At 32.4% G+C, this 19,607-nt stretch overlaps 1 protein-coding gene across 1 annotated transcript in view; it reads right to left on the bottom strand.

Annotated features, from left to right (window-relative positions):
* The window catches only part of LRP1B (LDL receptor related protein 1B), a gene marked incomplete at both ends in the record, with an annotated part of 666,837 nt that overhangs the window by 107,042 nt on the left and 540,188 nt on the right, over nucleotides 1–19,607 (bottom strand). The window contains 10 exons of the mRNA XM_082763005.1: nucleotides 1,806–1,989; nucleotides 3,917–4,104; nucleotides 5,395–5,535; nucleotides 9,838–9,960; nucleotides 10,920–11,048; nucleotides 13,371–13,490; nucleotides 14,107–14,229; nucleotides 17,268–17,417; nucleotides 17,619–17,732; nucleotides 18,769–18,888. Of these exons, the coding sequence (XP_082619131.1) occupies nucleotides 1,806–1,989; nucleotides 3,917–4,104; nucleotides 5,395–5,535; nucleotides 9,838–9,960; nucleotides 10,920–11,048; nucleotides 13,371–13,490; nucleotides 14,107–14,229; nucleotides 17,268–17,417; nucleotides 17,619–17,732; nucleotides 18,769–18,888 (1,392 nt within the window). The remainder of the gene's footprint in view (nucleotides 1–1,805; nucleotides 1,990–3,916; nucleotides 4,105–5,394; nucleotides 5,536–9,837; nucleotides 9,961–10,919; nucleotides 11,049–13,370; nucleotides 13,491–14,106; nucleotides 14,230–17,267; nucleotides 17,418–17,618; nucleotides 17,733–18,768; nucleotides 18,889–19,607) is intronic.

Here is a 19,607-nt window from a genome sequence, read left to right on the forward strand (position 1 = left end):
CAATTAGTATATCTTTCAATGTAATTTAATTTTTTTGCCTTTGGAATATGGGAACCATACTGTATTTTATGCTAATTTAATGTCAGCAATTAAATTGGAAATATATTTCATACCACTTGTTTTAATTTAACATTCACTTTCAAATTATCACTAAGATGACTAATATTTTTTTTTTCTGTTGCAAACCAAATACATTTTGTCCATTGCTTTTTGAAATCTCAACACTCTGTATATTTTAGATATAAAGAAACAGCTATTTGGATAAATCTCACTTTCTAATTCTGAATTTATGCCATTTTTTTTTTTTTACCCCATTTTTCTGGTTTATAAAATAATATTCCTTCAGATCATGCCATCACTTTGAAACATCACTGACAAACACAGTGGTCTTTTTTTTTTTTTTTGTCTTTGTTTTCACTCTACTAACAGAGATTGATACATAAAAAAAATACTAATAAGAGAAAATGTATTTATGATTTTTATCTACTGCTCATGCATTCTGGGATCTAATGTGCTGTCAAGCCTACTCTGCTCTTGTATTAAATACTTTGCCCCACCTATATGTTTAACTTGTAAGATATTCTTCAGTTCTTCATGATCTGAGGCACCATCCTCAGCAAAGACTGTTAGTGGGTTGTGGAGAAAGGCTGCAATCTCTGCTCTGTTGTAAAGATCTCAAGGCAAATTATGCAAGAGATCAGCATTATGCTAAACATTTGCATGTTGGTAACTCCTCACAGCACAACCATCCTTGCCACACCTCATACAGCTTCGTCATCATCACTTTTGAAGTCTGATTTATCACAACTCCAGCATACAACTGTCCAACAATGTGCTTCAGCTCCCACTCTCATTTGAGCAATCTATGAGTTCTGAATATATGAGTGGCTTGCAAGGCATGAGACAGGAGTAAAGTAAAATTTAGATCCTGTATCTCTACCCTCCCCTGTGCTTTTCCTCATTACTCTTAGAAGCACCTGGACAGGAATTTTAAGGCAAACAGAGGTTCCAGTCTTCCTATCATTTAGAAAGAAAATAGATGGTTTTGATAAAACAACAACAACCAACCAATGAAACAAAAACTCTGCAAGGCAGGAATCTCCTCAAGCCAAAGACTGTCTGCACTATGAACAAAATCCAGCATAAAGCAGTAATGGAGTTTTGTTTCTTTTCTGTTAATATTTTGTTCTTTCTTTCACTGACCTAATGAATCCTACTGACTAAAATACATAAAAATAACATCAAGGGCATGGACAGAGGTGTGAGGAAATAATCAGTGTTCTTATATATCTTGAACTGTACTGTGTATTGAAGATGAGAGTTGAGGATTTTATATGCTACAGAAATAATGGATTTTGCAGTTTCTGTTCTATTTTCCTGATCCTCCTTTTCCCATGCTCACATTAAACATACTAGGAAGTCTGAGGAACAGTCTAATATCCTAAAGAAGATGAAATAAAACAGCATACGTCTTTTACATAAACATATTGCTATTATTGTGTGATTCAGAAGTTGATTTTTTTCTTTAACTTTTCCAATACTACTTGTAATAAAATAATTCAAACTATCATAATCCACTATAACTATTCACCAAAAATGATTTGAGTACAATACATACTAAAACCAGAACTTATTATTACATTCAGACACTGAATCACATTCCTACTGTTTGTTGAAGAAATACTGTGCTTTGAAGTAACTTTTTATCTTGCTTAAAAGATAAACAAAGACCTTGGAGTTAAGGAATGTCACAAATTATTTTGGATACAGCTGTGAATAAAAAAAATAATAATGAATTGTGATACCTGAAAGGGATTTACAGCCATTTGGGTTATCAGGCTGTATTTCATACCCCTCTGCACACAAGCATTTGTAGGTTCCATATGTGTTGATGCATTGCTGGCTACAGGGAAATCCAGATGAACATTCATCAATATCTATACATGTTTTGCCATCATCCTTCAGCTGGAATCCAGGCCAGCATTTGCACTGGGGAAAAAAAAAAAAAGAACACAAATACATTCATTTTGAATTACTTGCTGACTCTGTTATCTTTTGAACATGTTAGCATCATAAATTTCTTTATGTAGCCTCAGGTTTTTAAGTAAAATTCCAACTATACTGCTATTCATACTGTTAACGGGCAGACATAGCTATATTTCTTTTCAACTGATGGTGAGATCATAAATATAATTTCCAAATAGATATCTCCTTAGAATAAGTAATTATATGGAAAAAAAATCCATAAAATATAGAATTTTTCCATAAAAATATGGAGGAAAAAAAAAAAAGAAAATAATGACACATCACCCCCTTTTGAATTCCTTATTTTCAAATGCACATGGACTTTTTGGTAAGGTTGATCAATGGTTTTTAATGCTTTTTTCTTGAATATTGATAACATCTAGCATTCTGTGTAACAGATACAGTAATGCGAATGACAACACTGAAGCCAATTTTTACTTGGGTCTGATAATCACTGCAGTAAACTGATTGCATGCAACATCAGTGGTGCAAAACACAACTGGGTAGAAACAGGTGAGAATGGATGAGGAAGTTAATATATAAAGATCTGAATCAGAAGAAAGTTCTAAAGGCAGCAAATACATATCAGAAGAAATTGGTGGCCAAGTGAAGTGAGGACAAAAAAAAAAAAGAGCTTTTGAAACAGTAGGGAAAACAAATCATAGTATTAGACAACTATTATTTCAGAATATTACAAATGTCAGTAAAAATGCAGAAATGCCATACATTCTAAACTGAGATTCTCTTCTGTATTTTACAGAAGACCAAACGATGTTATTTCACATCAGTTTCAAATGAATTAACTTGTATGTAGGGATTAAAAATAAACAATAAATGAACGATCTTCAGAATTTTAAAACTGCAGTTTTCATTATGTTTTCAGAACTGGGCTAATTCCTCTGAACAGTAAGGAATTAATCCCTGGTAATTTAAAAGGGATATCAAATCATTTGATATAAATACTATAGTCAAGAAATGAAGAGGCTTTGAAACTGGGGCATATTTTCAGACAGTTGCATGTCTGGTTACTTGTATTCTCTATTTTGTTCTCTGCAGAGACCCATCATATGGTTTCTACACAATCAGGCTACTACAACTTTGCTACTACTTTGATTCATCTAGTCTAGTCTCCATGGCCTTCAGATTCATGGTTTCAAGGGTTTGACTACCTAAGGGCCTAAGCCATATTGTCCAAATTCTATTTAGATCTCAATGAGCCAATATTCTATTAAAAAGATTAAAAGTTTGGGTGTGCGGTTAGGGATACTGTAGAGTTAAAATCATGAAAAAATGCCTCTCAAAACCCACAGCCTCTACTTACAGGTTAGTGCAGTGATTAGGGTTTACACAATACACAGGAAGTATTCTTTTCTACATGTTTGAAGCTGCAAGAGCAGATTCAGGTAATTCAACACAAATCACATACAGGCAACTACAGGTTTTATTCTGAAATTAAGGCAATGGTACTTTGTTCAATTATGTTAGTATCTTTGCCTTAGGAAAAAAAAAATTGGGACAATTTCTACTCCTGCTATTCACTTGTACATTTGATTTTTTCACAATTGAAAAGGAGACTGTTTTTCAATGCTCTGTACACATCAGCATAATTTGCTACATACAAAGAATTGTATGCTTTTGTCAATAGGTTTAAAGTACGTTTTATACCTTTTTTAAAATATTTATATATACACTTGGAAATTATTTGCTTACTGGAAATAAAATTTTGAATCTTCTTACTATAGTAGGTAAGCCACTTCAATGCAAGCCACACATCACAATGTGTGTGCACGTGTGCAACACACTGGAGTTTTATAATAATCATGCAATAGTTAAGAAACAGGTAAGAATTAAGAATTTGCATTTTCTAACACCATGTTTAATAGATATTCACCTTGTATCCTACAGGAAGATCCTGACAATCTTGAGAGCAGCCACTAACTTTCTTACTGAGACATTCATTAATGTGGCAGCTTTTCTCATCAGAACCATCACTACAATCTTCTTTATTATCACAAACATCACTTTGAGGAATACACTTGCCATTTTTGCACATGAAAAAAGAGCTGTTACATGACTGCTCTGGAAAAGAAAAAAGGAAACACAACTTTGTGTAGTTGATTAGTATTTGGAATTAAGTTTCTGATGGATCAGCTGAAATATGCATGTAACATCAAACAGTTGTGTAAAAATTGAATGTTCATTTCTTATTGATAGTATTATTATACCTTTTTACTTTTCAGTATCTGCTTTTTCACTGTTTGGAAAACTTAAAGTAACCTCCCATCTTGAAAGACTTAGTTGAAAATAGTCAACGTATTTAAGAGGCTGAATGCCTCCCTTAGAAAAGAACAAGCCAAACTGAAGTAATGCAAATTAGAAGCCTAATAAATATCTTAGATATCATGCATTTGATGTAATACAAACCAGCAGCAGCACAAAAAATTACACTGATAACACTGAAGATAAACTTTTACTATCATATAGAACTAAATTTAATTAAAATAGTCTGTACTTCTTTAGGAGGAGTTCTGTAATTAGACTCTAAAGTTAGATTTGGAAAAATTAAAAGGGAGAAGTAAAGTTGAAATACAAGATAACTACAGGGTATTTTCCTCCTGTAATGAGTGACTTAGATTAGAAACAGGTCAGATCATTAAACAGGGTGCAATGCTAGACATAGCTACAGATTCACGTATTAACATCTATATCATACAAATCCCAAGGCTTTAAAAGATTTTAGAATTCATTTGCAGTTTTTGAGATTATCTGAAAACTCTTGTGTATGTTCATAACATTAAGATCTTCAGTACAGTTGTCAAGAGACTGGTGCAGAAGCTCCCTATGCATTCCCTATGGTATGAAATTTCAGCAATAACATGAGATCTATCAAATAAATACTACTGTTTTGAATACCACCATTTAATTTTCACACATATTAGGATGTGACTATAATATAATGCTAGTTTTATCAAGAATTGGGATTTTACGTCTGACTTCTATAAATATAGGTAAAGTATACCTTCCTGATTTACAATGTGAGCACACCTACAGCCTCACATCTTGGCAACAGGTCAATCCAGCTACATTCCAGATCTTCAAATCAGAATCACAACACTTAAATATCAAGCACATATGTAACCTTACCACAAAGCAAATGAGTGATTTCCATCAAAATCATTATAAAGTCCTACTATGCAATAAAGCCATAAGATCTAGACAGAAGAACTAGTCTTTCAAAAAGCCATAGAAAATATCATATGCAGACCAGGATTCATTTACCACTCAAAAAACAGTCAGATTTCAGCAAATTTACAAATGCCAGTAAAAAATATCAGTAAACCCAATCATATCTGCTCAGTAAATACAAACCTGAACTTTTGCATTTTACATTTATAGGTGCCTCATCAGAATGGTCTGGGCAGTCAAAATCGCCATCACATTGCCACTGGGAATTTAACAGGCATCTTCCATCAGCACACGTGAACTCTCCGGGATGACAACGACGATATCCTAGAAATATAGTAATCAATGACTTCATACTTTACTTAATACTTTTGACATACAATTTTGCATACACAAAGCATTTTAATTAAAATTGTCTTTTGTTCTATAAAGAGATACAAAGCATTATATGCTTACACAGGAATGTCTACCAACAAAGAGAGAAATCAAATAGCTGTTATGCAGCACAGTATAGTCATGAAACACTTCCCACCTACACAAAACATATTTATGCACCTCTCACATAAACATAAATACATTTTCCTTTAGAAGTAATTTAACTTTATGCTATTATTAGGAAATAGCTTTCCAAGAGACATTTGAGAAATTACTATACTCACCAAGTAGTTTTTACAACATGCTTACTACTCACAAGCTTTCCCTTTGAAACATGCAGAATAGTAATCATTTTAAGCATTCCAAGCATGCATTTTCTAAGACTTTCACAAAATTAAGAAAGATATATAAAGTTTATATACTTTAAAAGCTAAAATGGATTATTCACAGAAAATTGTAATATATAAGCAGATATTTTCTTCTTAAAACATGTCTGTATAACCTAAAGTTTAAAAACAATAAGCCAATAGAAAAATCCGGAAGAGTCAACACAAATTTATTTTTTCCTATTTGATTTTGAAACATGAAAGTTTCAGATGGAAAATCACCCTCTATTTGAAAGATATTTACTTATAAGATTCATTACATCAAACCAAGTATTAATAAACTTGTGCTCTTGTTTTGGAAAGAAAAATTTTTCTTGTAATTTTTCCTGTATTCTATGCATATAAATTCTGCCTCAAATTACCTGTAGTCCTTGAAAAGAATCTTGAAAGCAAATTGTGATTTATTTTAAAACTCAAGAAAAAAATACAGAGTAAACATGGCTATAGAAGAAGAATTATATAGCTATACTCAGCCTGGTTATAAAGAATGATTTTGCTTCTTTTTTTTAAATCCAAATTATGCAAAATCATGTTTAAAATTATTTCCTCCTGGGGAAAAAAAAAAAAAATCCAAAAATTTGATTCTTCAAAGAAGCAAATTCAAATTCTAGTTACTACTGAAGCTTTGATTTAAATACCCAGGCTGAAACAAGGAATGATAAGAGACAAATTATAGAAGTAGAGTTAATATTTGTCTTTCTTTTCTAATTACTACATTTCCTGCTACATAGCATATCTTTTTTTTTTTTTTTTTGATAGCAGATGGGACATGACATTTGACTGCCTGGGATGAGATACCACTCCACATCAAGAGCTTTGAACCTTTTGTATCTTTAGCTGTCATTTAGAAATGTGTTAATGTACTATTTTCAAAATGCAATATGTTACAACATCAATTACAATCATCACTTGGAATACAAAATAATTCTGAGGCCTCTGAGGTGGTTTTTTTCCTTTTTTTTTTTTTTTTTTTTTTTTTTCCCCGTTTCTCTCTTTTAACATGCATCATGCTTGAAAGAAGATAGGCTGGTTTGATATTTGATATTTTTTGGTTGTCTGAAACACCTTTGACTGGACGTTTTTATAAGCCAACAGTTTTGCCTCAGATCTGTAATGTTTCACAAAGATGTCACCATGAAAAATGTCTTTACAAATGTGAAGAACAAGAGCCTCTGTTCTCTTCTTAATTTAATATTGTGTCTTTTCTGGATGAATAGGATATAAAGAAATTGGGAATTGGGATAAGAAAATTCTTCCTATTCCTATATTTGTCTTTTAATTAGCTACATAAAGTATTTTATACAGATTATTCTTGAATATTTTTATTTTTTTTTAAGAGCATACTAAATACCTTACGACATCAGACAGTGGCTCATCTAGCCCAGTATTCCGTCTCCAGCAGTGGCAATAGGAGAATTTTAGGGAGGATATATTTTGTTCTCATGGTCTCCCCAGCTTGAATTATTTTTATGTTTTTTTTTGTTTGTTTGTTTTTTGTTTTCAATTAATTAATTCTTTAGATTTCATACACAAAACAGGATTATATAATGGAATTAAAAAATGTTTCAAAGAAATTTTCAAGGGCTACAAGAATTTTTACAATCTGTTTAGATGCAAAATCTCATACAAGTTACAACTGGTTATTCCAATTACCCATCCTATTTTTATATTATATCTGAATTATTCCCGATGAAAACAAACAAACAAAGTATACCCTTGCATAATACAGATGAAAAAAAAAAAAAAAAAAGTGTTTTAAATGGAATCCCCTAACTTATCATTTAGAAAAATATCCCAAATGAATTTTTATCCCACTCAGTAGACAGTGGATGCTGAATAATCATATAATTTGGGGGGATATCAAGATGCAGATCTAGCAGAGCTCCGAAGTCTAATAGAGTTATTATTAGGCTACTTAGTTTGCAGTCAAAAAATTAGATATCTCAGTGGATTAGATGGTTAATTTTCACATCATGACAGCACCTTAAAAAGTCTGTTTTGGAATTTGCTTCCTGCTCTCTACGAGTAGTTACCTTTCTCATAAAAGAATGTATCCCTTCCCTAAAATTACATTATGAGTTTACCATGCTGTTTCATCCTAGTCACACATTACTGTGTGTAGTTGATTACCACCTAACAGAAAATCGCACTGAAGCATTGCAATGTGTAACAGATGTTGCTGTAGATTTCAGTTTACTCAGTAAAAATTAAGTGGAGCCTGTTCCTGAAGGCATGTCTATATTACAATTAGTTCAGGAGTCTGTACATCCCCTTCTTCTGTTGCTATTTCCTCCTTCTGCCCCTCTTCAAAAGTCTGTCAAAACACTTCTATTTACTTGTATATGTATTAGTTTTTTAAGGGACCATGCATGCAGATGATGCTATAGAAAACAAATGAAATACACGAGCAAAAAATTGTAATCATTTGGAAAAACAATGCACCTATTTCTGAAGTTTTTGAGAACCTGTTCACTTCTAAATATTTACTAATGTAAATATTTACTAATGTTACTAATGTTGCTAATGTTTCCAAGTAAAAACTGATGAGAAAGGCACTCCTACTTCCTTGACTCCTCAGCTTGTTCATGTAGTGCTAAATAAAAGAACAACCCCCCCTCCAGTGAGTCACTTCCTATAAAGGGTACTGACATGCAGAAACTACACTTTATGCTTTCACTGTTGTATGGGTACACTCTCAAAGACTTCTTTTGACAAAATAATCTAGATAGCAACAGCTGTTAAGATACCAATGTCAGTATAAAGTGTGCACTTCAATCACCAAAAACAGTCAGTACGGGTGCAATGGGGTGTGCATCTGACCTCATAGAAAGCTACAGTCCTACATGGATTAGTGGGCTGTAGAGAGCAACAGGCGTGCACTCAGATAGAGCACCCATATCCTCAATAGATGTCCATGTGTGTGTGTATTCAGAAGTTTGGGGGATTAGTTACAGGAGGGCATTTAAAAATGAGTAAGGTATATTAACATTTTGAAGGTGTACTCTGATTTATCCATTGTGTTGCTGTTATTTATACCAAATATATAGTTCACTGATTTCCATTTAATTGTAAGTTATTAATGCTTTGATCCTGATTTGGTTTAAACTACATGAAGTAAGCAGCTTTTCATTACAACTTATTGTCATCAACTGCTCCTTTCAAAACAGCACATAGTTTACTTAGGTGAAAAGGAAAAATAAAGTCTGATAGGAAGTCTACATGTTTGATCTGCTTTTTTCTAGGGTAGCTAACTACACGGGCAACCACACCAGTCGCACGGTGCAGTAAGGATGCAGCAGTAGAATGAAGTAACTAGTAATGAGAACCTAATATTCACAGTAGAGGCATTTCAGGATTTTACTTCACACTAGCTTTCCTCTATTCCTGTGGACTTTGGGTCCATTGCTGTCTGAAGTATACCTGCTATCTGGCTCAGTTTCAAAGGATTTTTTGTTTGTTTGTTTGTTTCCCCCTATCATTTTATTTGCTTCAGCACTGCTGCATGTGTGCCAAAACACCATATGTGGGAGTGCCTGGGAGATTCACTTCAAAAGTGCACTCCTGATCTGACCTACATAATGTCAATGCAGCAGGAATGGCTGCTTCATCTTAATGAACCTGAAGTTATAGATTGCATGTTTTTAAATTATTTTAAATCTCATTAGCAAGTAACTGTAAGTCACAACCATAGGAAATAATTCGTCATTGCAGCTCCATCTCCAAGTTAATACCACTAGCTAATGTTAAAACAATTATAAAAAATGAAGAGATCTTTTTTTCAATGGTGACTTTAAAGAAGCAGACCTTGCATAATGCCCTGTAGTTAAGTCTGAATTTTTTCTGTTTATTCAACTTTTATTGTACTTGCCACATTCCAGTGATTCATCTGATCCATCTCCACAGTCATCATCATGGTCACATACAAACTGTTTGGGAATGCAGATGTTGTTATGGCACATGAAAGCATTCTCATCACAAGTGTTATTAGGAGCTAAAGAAAATACAGTACATAAAAAAAAAAAAAAAAAAGAAATTGAGAACACTAAGGTATATAGCCAATTTTAATACAGAAAAATGACATGAGAAGTAGTTATTTTCAGTGTATTCACTGTAAATAACTTTAGTTTTTTGGATCATCACACAATTAAATGGCAGAAAAAGCTGCTCATAACCACCAAGATACCTAAAGGACAGCTAAAATCTCACATAATCCAGGACAAAAAGGTTTCAGGAGCTGATGCTGTCTACAGCTAACTTATGGTTTGCCTCTGAGAGAAATAAAGTTAGTAAAGTACAGGTTTCTTTCTTATGTTACTCTGCTCCTAAACAAAAGCTCTTTAAAAAACATAAACACCCAAAATACTGCTCATCTTAGAAATAATATACCATAAAATATATATTCAGTGCAAAGACATTTTCTCAGTATTTTTAATCTACATCATGGTTACATACTTTGATAAGACAAAACCCCTAGTGAAAATAGTACTTTAATTCTGACACATTCAGTACAAATGTATTTCAGAAGACTGGAAGCGATACTTTATAGAGGAGGACATGCCAACATCTGATCAATTAGCCAGAAGAAATTGGAGACATAACTATATTTTCTTTTTTGACGCACAACCTCCCTCACATGCAGCAGCATTTTCTTCAGGAAGAGGAAGAAGACTGCATTGTCAATGATCACCTAATTTTCATTAGTAAACATGCTGTATATTGTGACACACACTGATTTTCATCTACTGGGCATCAATAACAAAACCTGAAAATATTAGTTTGATTAAAACATTTAAGGATCCTGGTATGTATGCTCACATGAGGTTAGTCAAAATGTACTAATAATCTTGGCAGTATAAACTTATGATACTATGGACACAAACAGCATCAGGATATTATAAAGGCAAAAGTATCAAGAAGAGAAGTACTAAGCATTTTAACATGCAAACGTACCACAGCCTGCTGTAGAAAGTTCATCACTTCCATTAGGACAGTCTCTTTCACCATCACAGAGCCAGTGTTGAGGAACACAGGCATGGGAGCCTAGGCAACTGAATGTCTCCACAGCGCAGGTAACTGAACCTGAAAAGATGCTATGTGTTAGTGTTCAATATGTTCTAACTGCTGTTTGCTTTGTTTTGTTGTTGTTGGTGGTGGTGGTGTTTGTTGTTGTTTAAAACATAAATGGTAATGACTGGGGAAGCTAAAGAAAATTTTGCTTTGCACAGTATGATAATCATACCAGACAAAATTGTATTTTACAGTCAAATTTTTACAATCTATTCCCTCTTCCGTTCTTTCCATTTACTCTCTCTTAATTTACTGCAAAGAAATTTAATTTACTGTACTTCATGAAACCTATCCAACAGAATAACTTTACCAACCCATTTTGGGCTTTATGTTTGACAGCATGTTTTGGACTGTCTGAACAGAGGAACTCGTTTTATAAACCTCACAATCCTAACATCACTATACTCTACGCCAGGAGGCTGCAGGTATCCAGATCTTGCATGAGACAGCCCCATATGGCTAGAAAAGAGCAATATGTACCACATACAATAGTAGTGAAAGTAAGAAAATCTTCCACAGTTCCAATGCAAGGAATTCAACATACTGTTTGATTTAATCTGGTATTTTTTTAATTTATTTATTTTTAACAGGCTTTTCTTGATACAAGATATTATATCCTAGGATTTATTTTACTATTTTGAGGTAAACTTTTGATCATTCCATTGCTTAATTTTCTTAGATAACCTAAGTATACTTCATTAACAGAGTATTTTCTAGTCATTTCAATTAGAAATTAACAAAATAGTAAAACAAATTCAAAGATTTCTTTTTATTTATTTATTTATTTTGGTACTACTTATGCAAATAAAAGAAAGCTTTTGTTATTTACACTCATTTGACATTTTTGGGTGCTTCTGAAATTAAGCTTCAGGCTAAATAATTAATGATTTTGTAAGATTCAAAAACACAAAGTCATCTTGATCTCTCTTTTCTTTTTTTACAATTTAGAATGGTCTCCTGCTCCTATGAAGAAATACAGCCTTAACTCCCACTTGATTACTGTTGTGGATTTTTCCCTCTTCAGGACAGGGCTTAGAATTTTGTGGGTGGGCTTTCCTCTAATAGATCTACAATGTATTGTCAAGATACCAAAAGAAGTAATCCTGAATATCCTTGAAAGAAAAAAAGTAACAAAAATCACTATGTTGTAGTGACACTTGGTAATTTGCTGGCCTTTGTCTTCTTCCCTCCTCCCACTTTCTATTTCCTGCTCTATGTTTCCTATTAAGGTTCAGGCTTTGATGTTTCTTAAGGTTTCACATTGTTCAATAGTAGTCCCAGATGCCTGTCTTCTTATTTCACACCTGCTCCCCTGATTCTGTTCCTAGGGAGATGAGAGACAGATAGAAATCTTACTCTTACAAAGACACTGCCTCCAACTCTCCAGTCTTCACACTGACCTGAACACCATGAAAAAAATGTATTGTAGATGGAGGTCAACTTGAAATTAATGCAAAAACTCATTCATATTTCACCATATTATAATAGCATATTTTCTATCTTCATCCTTTTGATTGGTTAGCATTTCTACATACATGTTGATTAAGAAATTATTTTAACAAATCACAACGCTGAAAACGAGCTGAAGAAATTTCTTTATCTACTTAATGGAATGCTTTCAGTAAAATCATCATAAATAATGATAATTCTATTGTGTTATCACACATGAAATACGGAACAAAATACTCTTTGCTGAACATACTTTAAATAAGAATATTTTAAAAAAATATTTATAAGTTAATTTTTTTAAGGAAAAATCATAAAATACAACGTAGACAAAGATGGAAGCAATTTATAAAATATCACGAAATTGTAACATCAGTATCATGACAGCTTAACTTGACACAAGTGATTTTCTTTCTAAAAGATTTCACTAAATTTTCCACTCAACTGAGTTTTAGATAAAAGTAGAAATTTCCTGTAATATTAAAGTATTTAGGGATTTGAGAGGAATATTATGTAATCATGTTTACAACTGTATATACAGAAATTTAAAGGGAATAGCAGAAAGAGTTGTGAAAACAAACAAACAAGCAGACTTTTAGAGTCTTAAGGCACCTACCTACCACTGAAATATAAAACTGAAATAATGATACACGTATTTTACCTCAGGGATGGGAATTAGAGAGGTTTGGTTTTGCCTATGGTGGTGTGCCCTTCACATCCTCACTGGCAGACTACATACAGATCATATAGTCCCCATAAAAAGGAATTTAACAAGGCTGTTGGCAGGGGAGAAGATATCCTCTGTCCTTTAAGGACACGTTCCCTTTCTACTGGATCACTTAGTATATGTGATCTGACGTGATACAGAGCAGAAATTATTCTACTTACCACAAATAGCATCACTCTCATCTAAACCATCTCCACAATCATCCTCACCATCACAAGTCCATTGTTTAGAGATGCACTTGTTTGCAGAACAAGCAAACTGATTCCATGAACAGGACGAATCTAGGAATGACACCAACCACTACATTTGTTAGGTTCAAAACAGCACTGTGTTTCCTGGAGTTTAGCCAATGAATGAATCCTGGGCACTGCTTCGTTCTGTCATCCCAATTGTAGTGTATTAATACACTCAAATACAGTATAATCCTAATCTCTGTATTCCAGATGTTACCAGTTTATCTAAGAGTTTGCATTCACCAATACATTTTTAAAAATGAGCTATTAATTAAATCAATGATAAAACATTCAGAATGCTTACATTCTAATATTTGAAAACATGTTGCTAGTGGGAAAAGGACAAAATTTAAAAGCATAAAGCTGGTTTGTGTATTTTCATTGATGTTTTAACTATACTGAACTACTTTATTTTGATAATAGGACAGAGATGACAGTCCACATTTTCCAACATTACTCTCCTCTTGATACTGCAGTACTTAAATGAATTTTAAATATTTCATATTCTTTTCTCTCTTTCAAGAAAAATAAGGATTTTAATCTGAAAATGAAGTATTAGGGACTTTTTTATATAGCTTTATATTCAATCTCAGAGACATACTTGCATACTTCTTTTTGTTTTTAAAGTGTGTCAGTGGTTACAGAAATAAGATAAAATGCTCACCACAGTGCAATTCATCTACTCCATCCTCACAGTCTTTCTGCCCATCACAAAGCCAGGTGTTCAGAATACATCTTCCACTAGGACAACCAAAATAATTTTCTTCACATGTGGGTTTGTTTTGAACTGTGATAAAATAAAGAATGTAATGTAAAATGGTCTCTACTAGTATGAATAGGAGCCTAATACATTTCTGCTAAATTTCTGAATACTGATGGACAACAAAGTGATTATGTTTAAAAATGTAAAAATGTTAAAAAAAATAAAATAAAATAAAAATTATATTATTTAACCAATAACTAAGTACTTTAGGGAGCTGAAATACTTTAGAGAAAAAAGAGAGCACAGCTTCAATTTAAATTAAAGGGACCTACAGTGGAAAGTATTAAGTATTTCCGTTAACAGATTTTTAGGTCAGGTATATCAACACTGCTTGTTGTTTTACACCAGCTGAAGAAATTGTACTTCTCTTCCATCTGCCAGTACCTAAAGGATAACCTAACTGGGGCAGTATTTTTGTCACATTCACTGGGATAAGCTATAAGCTTGACACATGCTCTAACTGTACCATTGAATTACAGTACTGACATTGGAGCCAGAGATTTAGATTTTATCACACATGAAAAAGTTATTCTTCCATGCTTTATTTCTTTTGTATATGGTGGAAGTCATTTGAGATTTACTTGAATGAATACTCAGAAAACAGACATGAGGAATGAAAACGTACCATATATTTAGTTTCAAGACACAAGTACAAGTATTATTCTAATGAGTAGCACACATTTTCAAAATCTCAAGAAATTTGCTGCCTGTGAAAACCAGGCAATATGTACTCATTCTGAAGCTCTCTGCAAAGGGTTCTATTACTCCTTTATTGTATGTACCAGGGCTATCTATAGTTATTTGTTTTGATTTTTTTCCCCTCTTTTTCTCTCTCTTTAAGAAAAAAAAAAAAAAAAAGTTATGATATTTATGGCTTCTGCAGTTGTATGAATATAAAAAAGGATAAAGAAATAAATAGGATGTTTATGATGGCTGGGTAGAAATTAAAGACTGTCCAAGTATAACCACCCCTAAATGAATATTTTGCCTTAATTTTCTGTAAGAACAATGACACTGAACAAAGTTAAGATTGTTAATGAGAATTATCACATTCATAACAGAAACAACACTCAGAAACTTAATGTGCCAGAGTCAGCCAGTTCTGAATGAAATGGCAAAGGAAATCACAAGCAGGTTGAATTGGAATGGTACTGTGTTCAAATAAAGGGAGGAACGATCCAGGCAATTAGTCACACATTAAAATGATGGAACTTTTGGCACACATTTGGAAAGACAGAATAAAAGTAACACAAATAAATGGACAATGCAATAAAATGCAATATCAGTTTACTTATGCAACATTAATTTACTAAAGCTATAGCATATTACCATCAAATCTTTTTTGGTATGGAAAAAAACACACAAACAAAGGAAAAACAGTAATTCTAAGCTATTTTGAACTCAAATAGATGAGTTGAAAGAATGACTGGATAATCTGCAGAATTATAGAAATTAGAATGAAAACTATAATTTAATATGCATATGGTATAAGGAAGATGAATGTTCTTAATAGCAGGTTTAACTGATGTTAGTGCTGAAGTTCTAGGTATCCTCTGGATCCTTGTAATGTTTTCATCAATAAAGTTGGCACAAAGTAAATGAGAATTCTAATAGGTTTTAATGATGCAATAGGATTATCACTAGGAAAAACAGAATACTAAATGGGAATAATCAGATGATGTTAATTACTCGGCTAAAAAAAAATAGATAGTATTTAACAATGTTAAATTCCAAGTTTTATTTGTACTAATTAATAACATTAATTCTTAGAAAAAAAGAGAGAGATACTGGTCGTAAGGAGATGATTACAAGTTAACTAGAACAAGTCAATTATGAAAACAAAGAAACAAAATTTCTTGTGGGATCTTTCTCTCCAGTGCTACTGCATAGGTTCCAAGAGTAAATCTGTTTCAGCACTAATAATTTACTGTTATAATAATTATCTTCTAATATAATAATTTATCTTATAATAATCTTAAAATTATTATTATCTTAAAATTATTATTATCTTAAAATTATTATAATATAATAATTTATCTTCTAATTTCATTAACACTATGGTCATTCTGACAGAAATTGCTAAATAAAACATCATGAAAGTGCAGGCTTTCCCTCAAATTTATATTATATATGCATATGTCTTGAAAAAATATATTTCTAATATGTTAGTATTCTGATCTCAAGAAAATTTCAGTCAAAAAGTTGGAATAATAAGACTCTTTAAACTGTCAAATACTTTTGCCTCTTGTTTCTTTCATGTATGATACTCTTCTCAGTCATTATTTTTGTTATTGGCTGTTTGCTCACACCTATTGTAATAATATTTCATGAGTCATCTTACAAGACTCTAGCATTATGAATTTATTTATTTTTATCTACATGTCATAAAGGTGGACTGTTTTTCCCAAGGAAAGCAGAAAGAGAGAAAACCAAGAGTTTGTATGAAAAGTTACACAATTTCCAGCAGTAAATACCTCTTCCTTTTCTGGAAGCCTACTACCTCAGCCTGGGGATTGGGACTAAGGTGTACCACAATCTCTTCATACTGGCTCAAGAGCAAAAAAATCACTGAAGCAATAGCCCTGGATTCTACCCTGTCAGCCTGCACCAAGTACCTCAACAAAATAAAAGAGAAAGTAAAAAAAAAAAACAAACCAAACCAAAACAAAAAAAACAATTCAACAAGAAAAGAAATACAATCCACTAAAACAGTAGCTAATAAAAGTTCCTGAGGAATTATGTGGAAGCTTGATGAGCTTGATATTTTAATGGTTTATTTAGATAAAAATGAATAATGACAGACCCAACCTAGATGAAACACAAAGCTAGATATTACACTTGTCTAAAGAGAAATGCATTAATTTGTAATAACTTGCATCATCTAATGAAATGCAAAATAAAAACTGGCAAGAAAAACTTCATTAACATATTTATCTCTACATTAAATATTAAGTATTGACTGAGTAAACATTTTGTAACATATTTAAAAATAATATTGCAATATATTTTTTTCCAGAAATGTGTGTATGCACACACACACACACATTCTTTTTAACAGTTACCTGGGCATTTTAGTTCATCTGTGTAATCTCCACAGTCATTAGATCCATCACATATCCATTCTGGCAGTATACAAAGTGAAGTAGAATTACAACTAATAAATCCTGTAGATTTTATTCCAAGTTTATAGAAATAGGCACAGTTTGTATTTTCTGGAAAGAGACAATAAATTACTGTATCATACCTAATACAGATTGAAAGCCTTATTGTTTGGTTTTTACGTTTAGCTTGAATTTGCACAGACCATGCAGCTGTTGGCATCCAACAAGTAATGACTATGAATTATCCACTATATAACAAGGAATAATCATGGAACAGATGCTAAGATGAGGCACAGACAAACACGAACTTACCACAGTTCTTTTCATCTGAAGCATCTGCACAATCAATGATCTGGTTGCACTGTGCTGATTTTCCAATGCAAATCCCATCTGCACAACGGAATTCTGTTGAAGCACATGTTGAATCTATAAAGTATGGTTAAAAAAGATATAAATTCATGTACTAAACAGACAGTCCAGATGCATATTATACTTATTATACTTAAAGCTTCTACCCTTTAGGATGGGACCTTCAGAACTCACTGTACCTTCCAAAGCTAAAACTTCAGTAGAAATCAGTAGGCCTAATAAACTCGAAAACATAAGTTTCTAATTTTATTTATTGAGCCTAAACATCTCTCTTTAGATAATCCAACTCAATTTGAGATAATCATGTGAGAAGGAAACAAGCACTTCCGGAACGATCTATGAATCTTTTAAATTTGTTATTTAACAACACATAGGGGTTCTTGCCTGTATGCTCTTCTCTCTACCCATATTCAGTTTAAGATTAAAAACATATAGTACTTTCTGAAGAATTCTAGCCACTGAAGTTACATGATTTTTAGCTATATATGGCATAATTTCTCCTCCAAACTTTCTGAATTGTAATGAAAGATTTGTGTTGTCTGCTAGATAATTTTTATTCATTCACTGAAGCACAATATGAATATTCATGTTTTAAAATGTAAAAAGAAAAACAATTTTGATATAAAAAGAAAATAAATTCCGATAAGTTTTACAAAGGACATAGACATTGTCATGCATCTGAGAAGCAAAGAAACAACATTGGCTACTTCAAAGAAGAAATAGTGCAGCAGATGCAGAGAAGAAATCATATAGCACATATTTCATCCGTTCCATCTGTGGCAAAGATACAACTTCATGTATCACTTAATGGAAGAAGCTGCAGTAGTATTTTTGGAGTTTTCCTTAGCCCAAAAAATCTCTCCATCTAGAGGACAGTAGGTGCAAAACAAAACTCAGCCTTGATAATCAGTCCCAATATATGATCTCTTAAACATACCAGTATGTACCTGCTCTTGTTTTTGAATTATAAAGAAAAAATCCAAACCCTTGTAATTCCAGTAAAATTATCTGCATTTTCTAATTACTTCTGTTTACATATGAAATATTTCTAGAGCAAAATTCTGAAACCACCTTGGAAGTAACTGTCATTTACCTTTACAGTCAAATTCATCAGAATTGTCACCACAGTCATTTGCACCATCACACACTTTGTTACTTGAAATACAGCGGCGATTAGAACATGGTTTAAAACCCTTTCGACAGCCTCTATTTTCTGGAAAAGCAGCACATAATTTCATTTAGACATCTGATACATTAACAGAAATAGCCTTACATTAAAAAAAAAAAAATAAAATAAAATAAAAAAAATACTCCAGAAAGACATTTTAAATGAAAATGTGTTTGAAGCTACAGAAAAAAAAAATTCTGAACTTGTTTTTGTCCAACACAACAACTTGGAGTGATGAGCAGATAAATAATGATTGAGAGTAATACATGAAAGCATGATGAGAAAGAACAGAAGAATGGCAAAGAAAATAATGAAAAAAAGGAAGTCTAACTACAAATTTTCATTATCTTGTGATGGTAGGAAAAAAAAATTGCTATAACTTCTGATCAAACAGCATGAAAAATCTAGATTGCTAAACCAAAACAGATTTGCCCTAAGCCAAATTCATCAATAATATGGAGATTAAAATAATAAAAAATATTAGCATAAAAGTTTCATACCTGAAAACTTTTATCTGTTCATCTACAGCATTAAGTATGCCTGGATTTTTGAATACTAATACTATAAGTATTGGTATTGCTCAGGTAAGTGCACTATTGAAGAATGTATTCGTTTTGATTATTCAATCATATCAAAACTACGTAAGGTATTTCCTGAAGCCCTAAGCATTGTAGAATTAAAGCCACAATAATAAACAAAATTCATAATGTTCATTGAACTAGTTAATCAGTAATAAATCCAGCACCCTGTACTTCATCAGATTC

Source organism: Aythya marila (assembly GCF_965140915.1).
Source record: "Aythya marila genome assembly, chromosome: 6".
Taxonomy (NCBI): Eukaryota; Metazoa; Chordata; class Aves; order Anseriformes; family Anatidae; genus Aythya; species Aythya marila.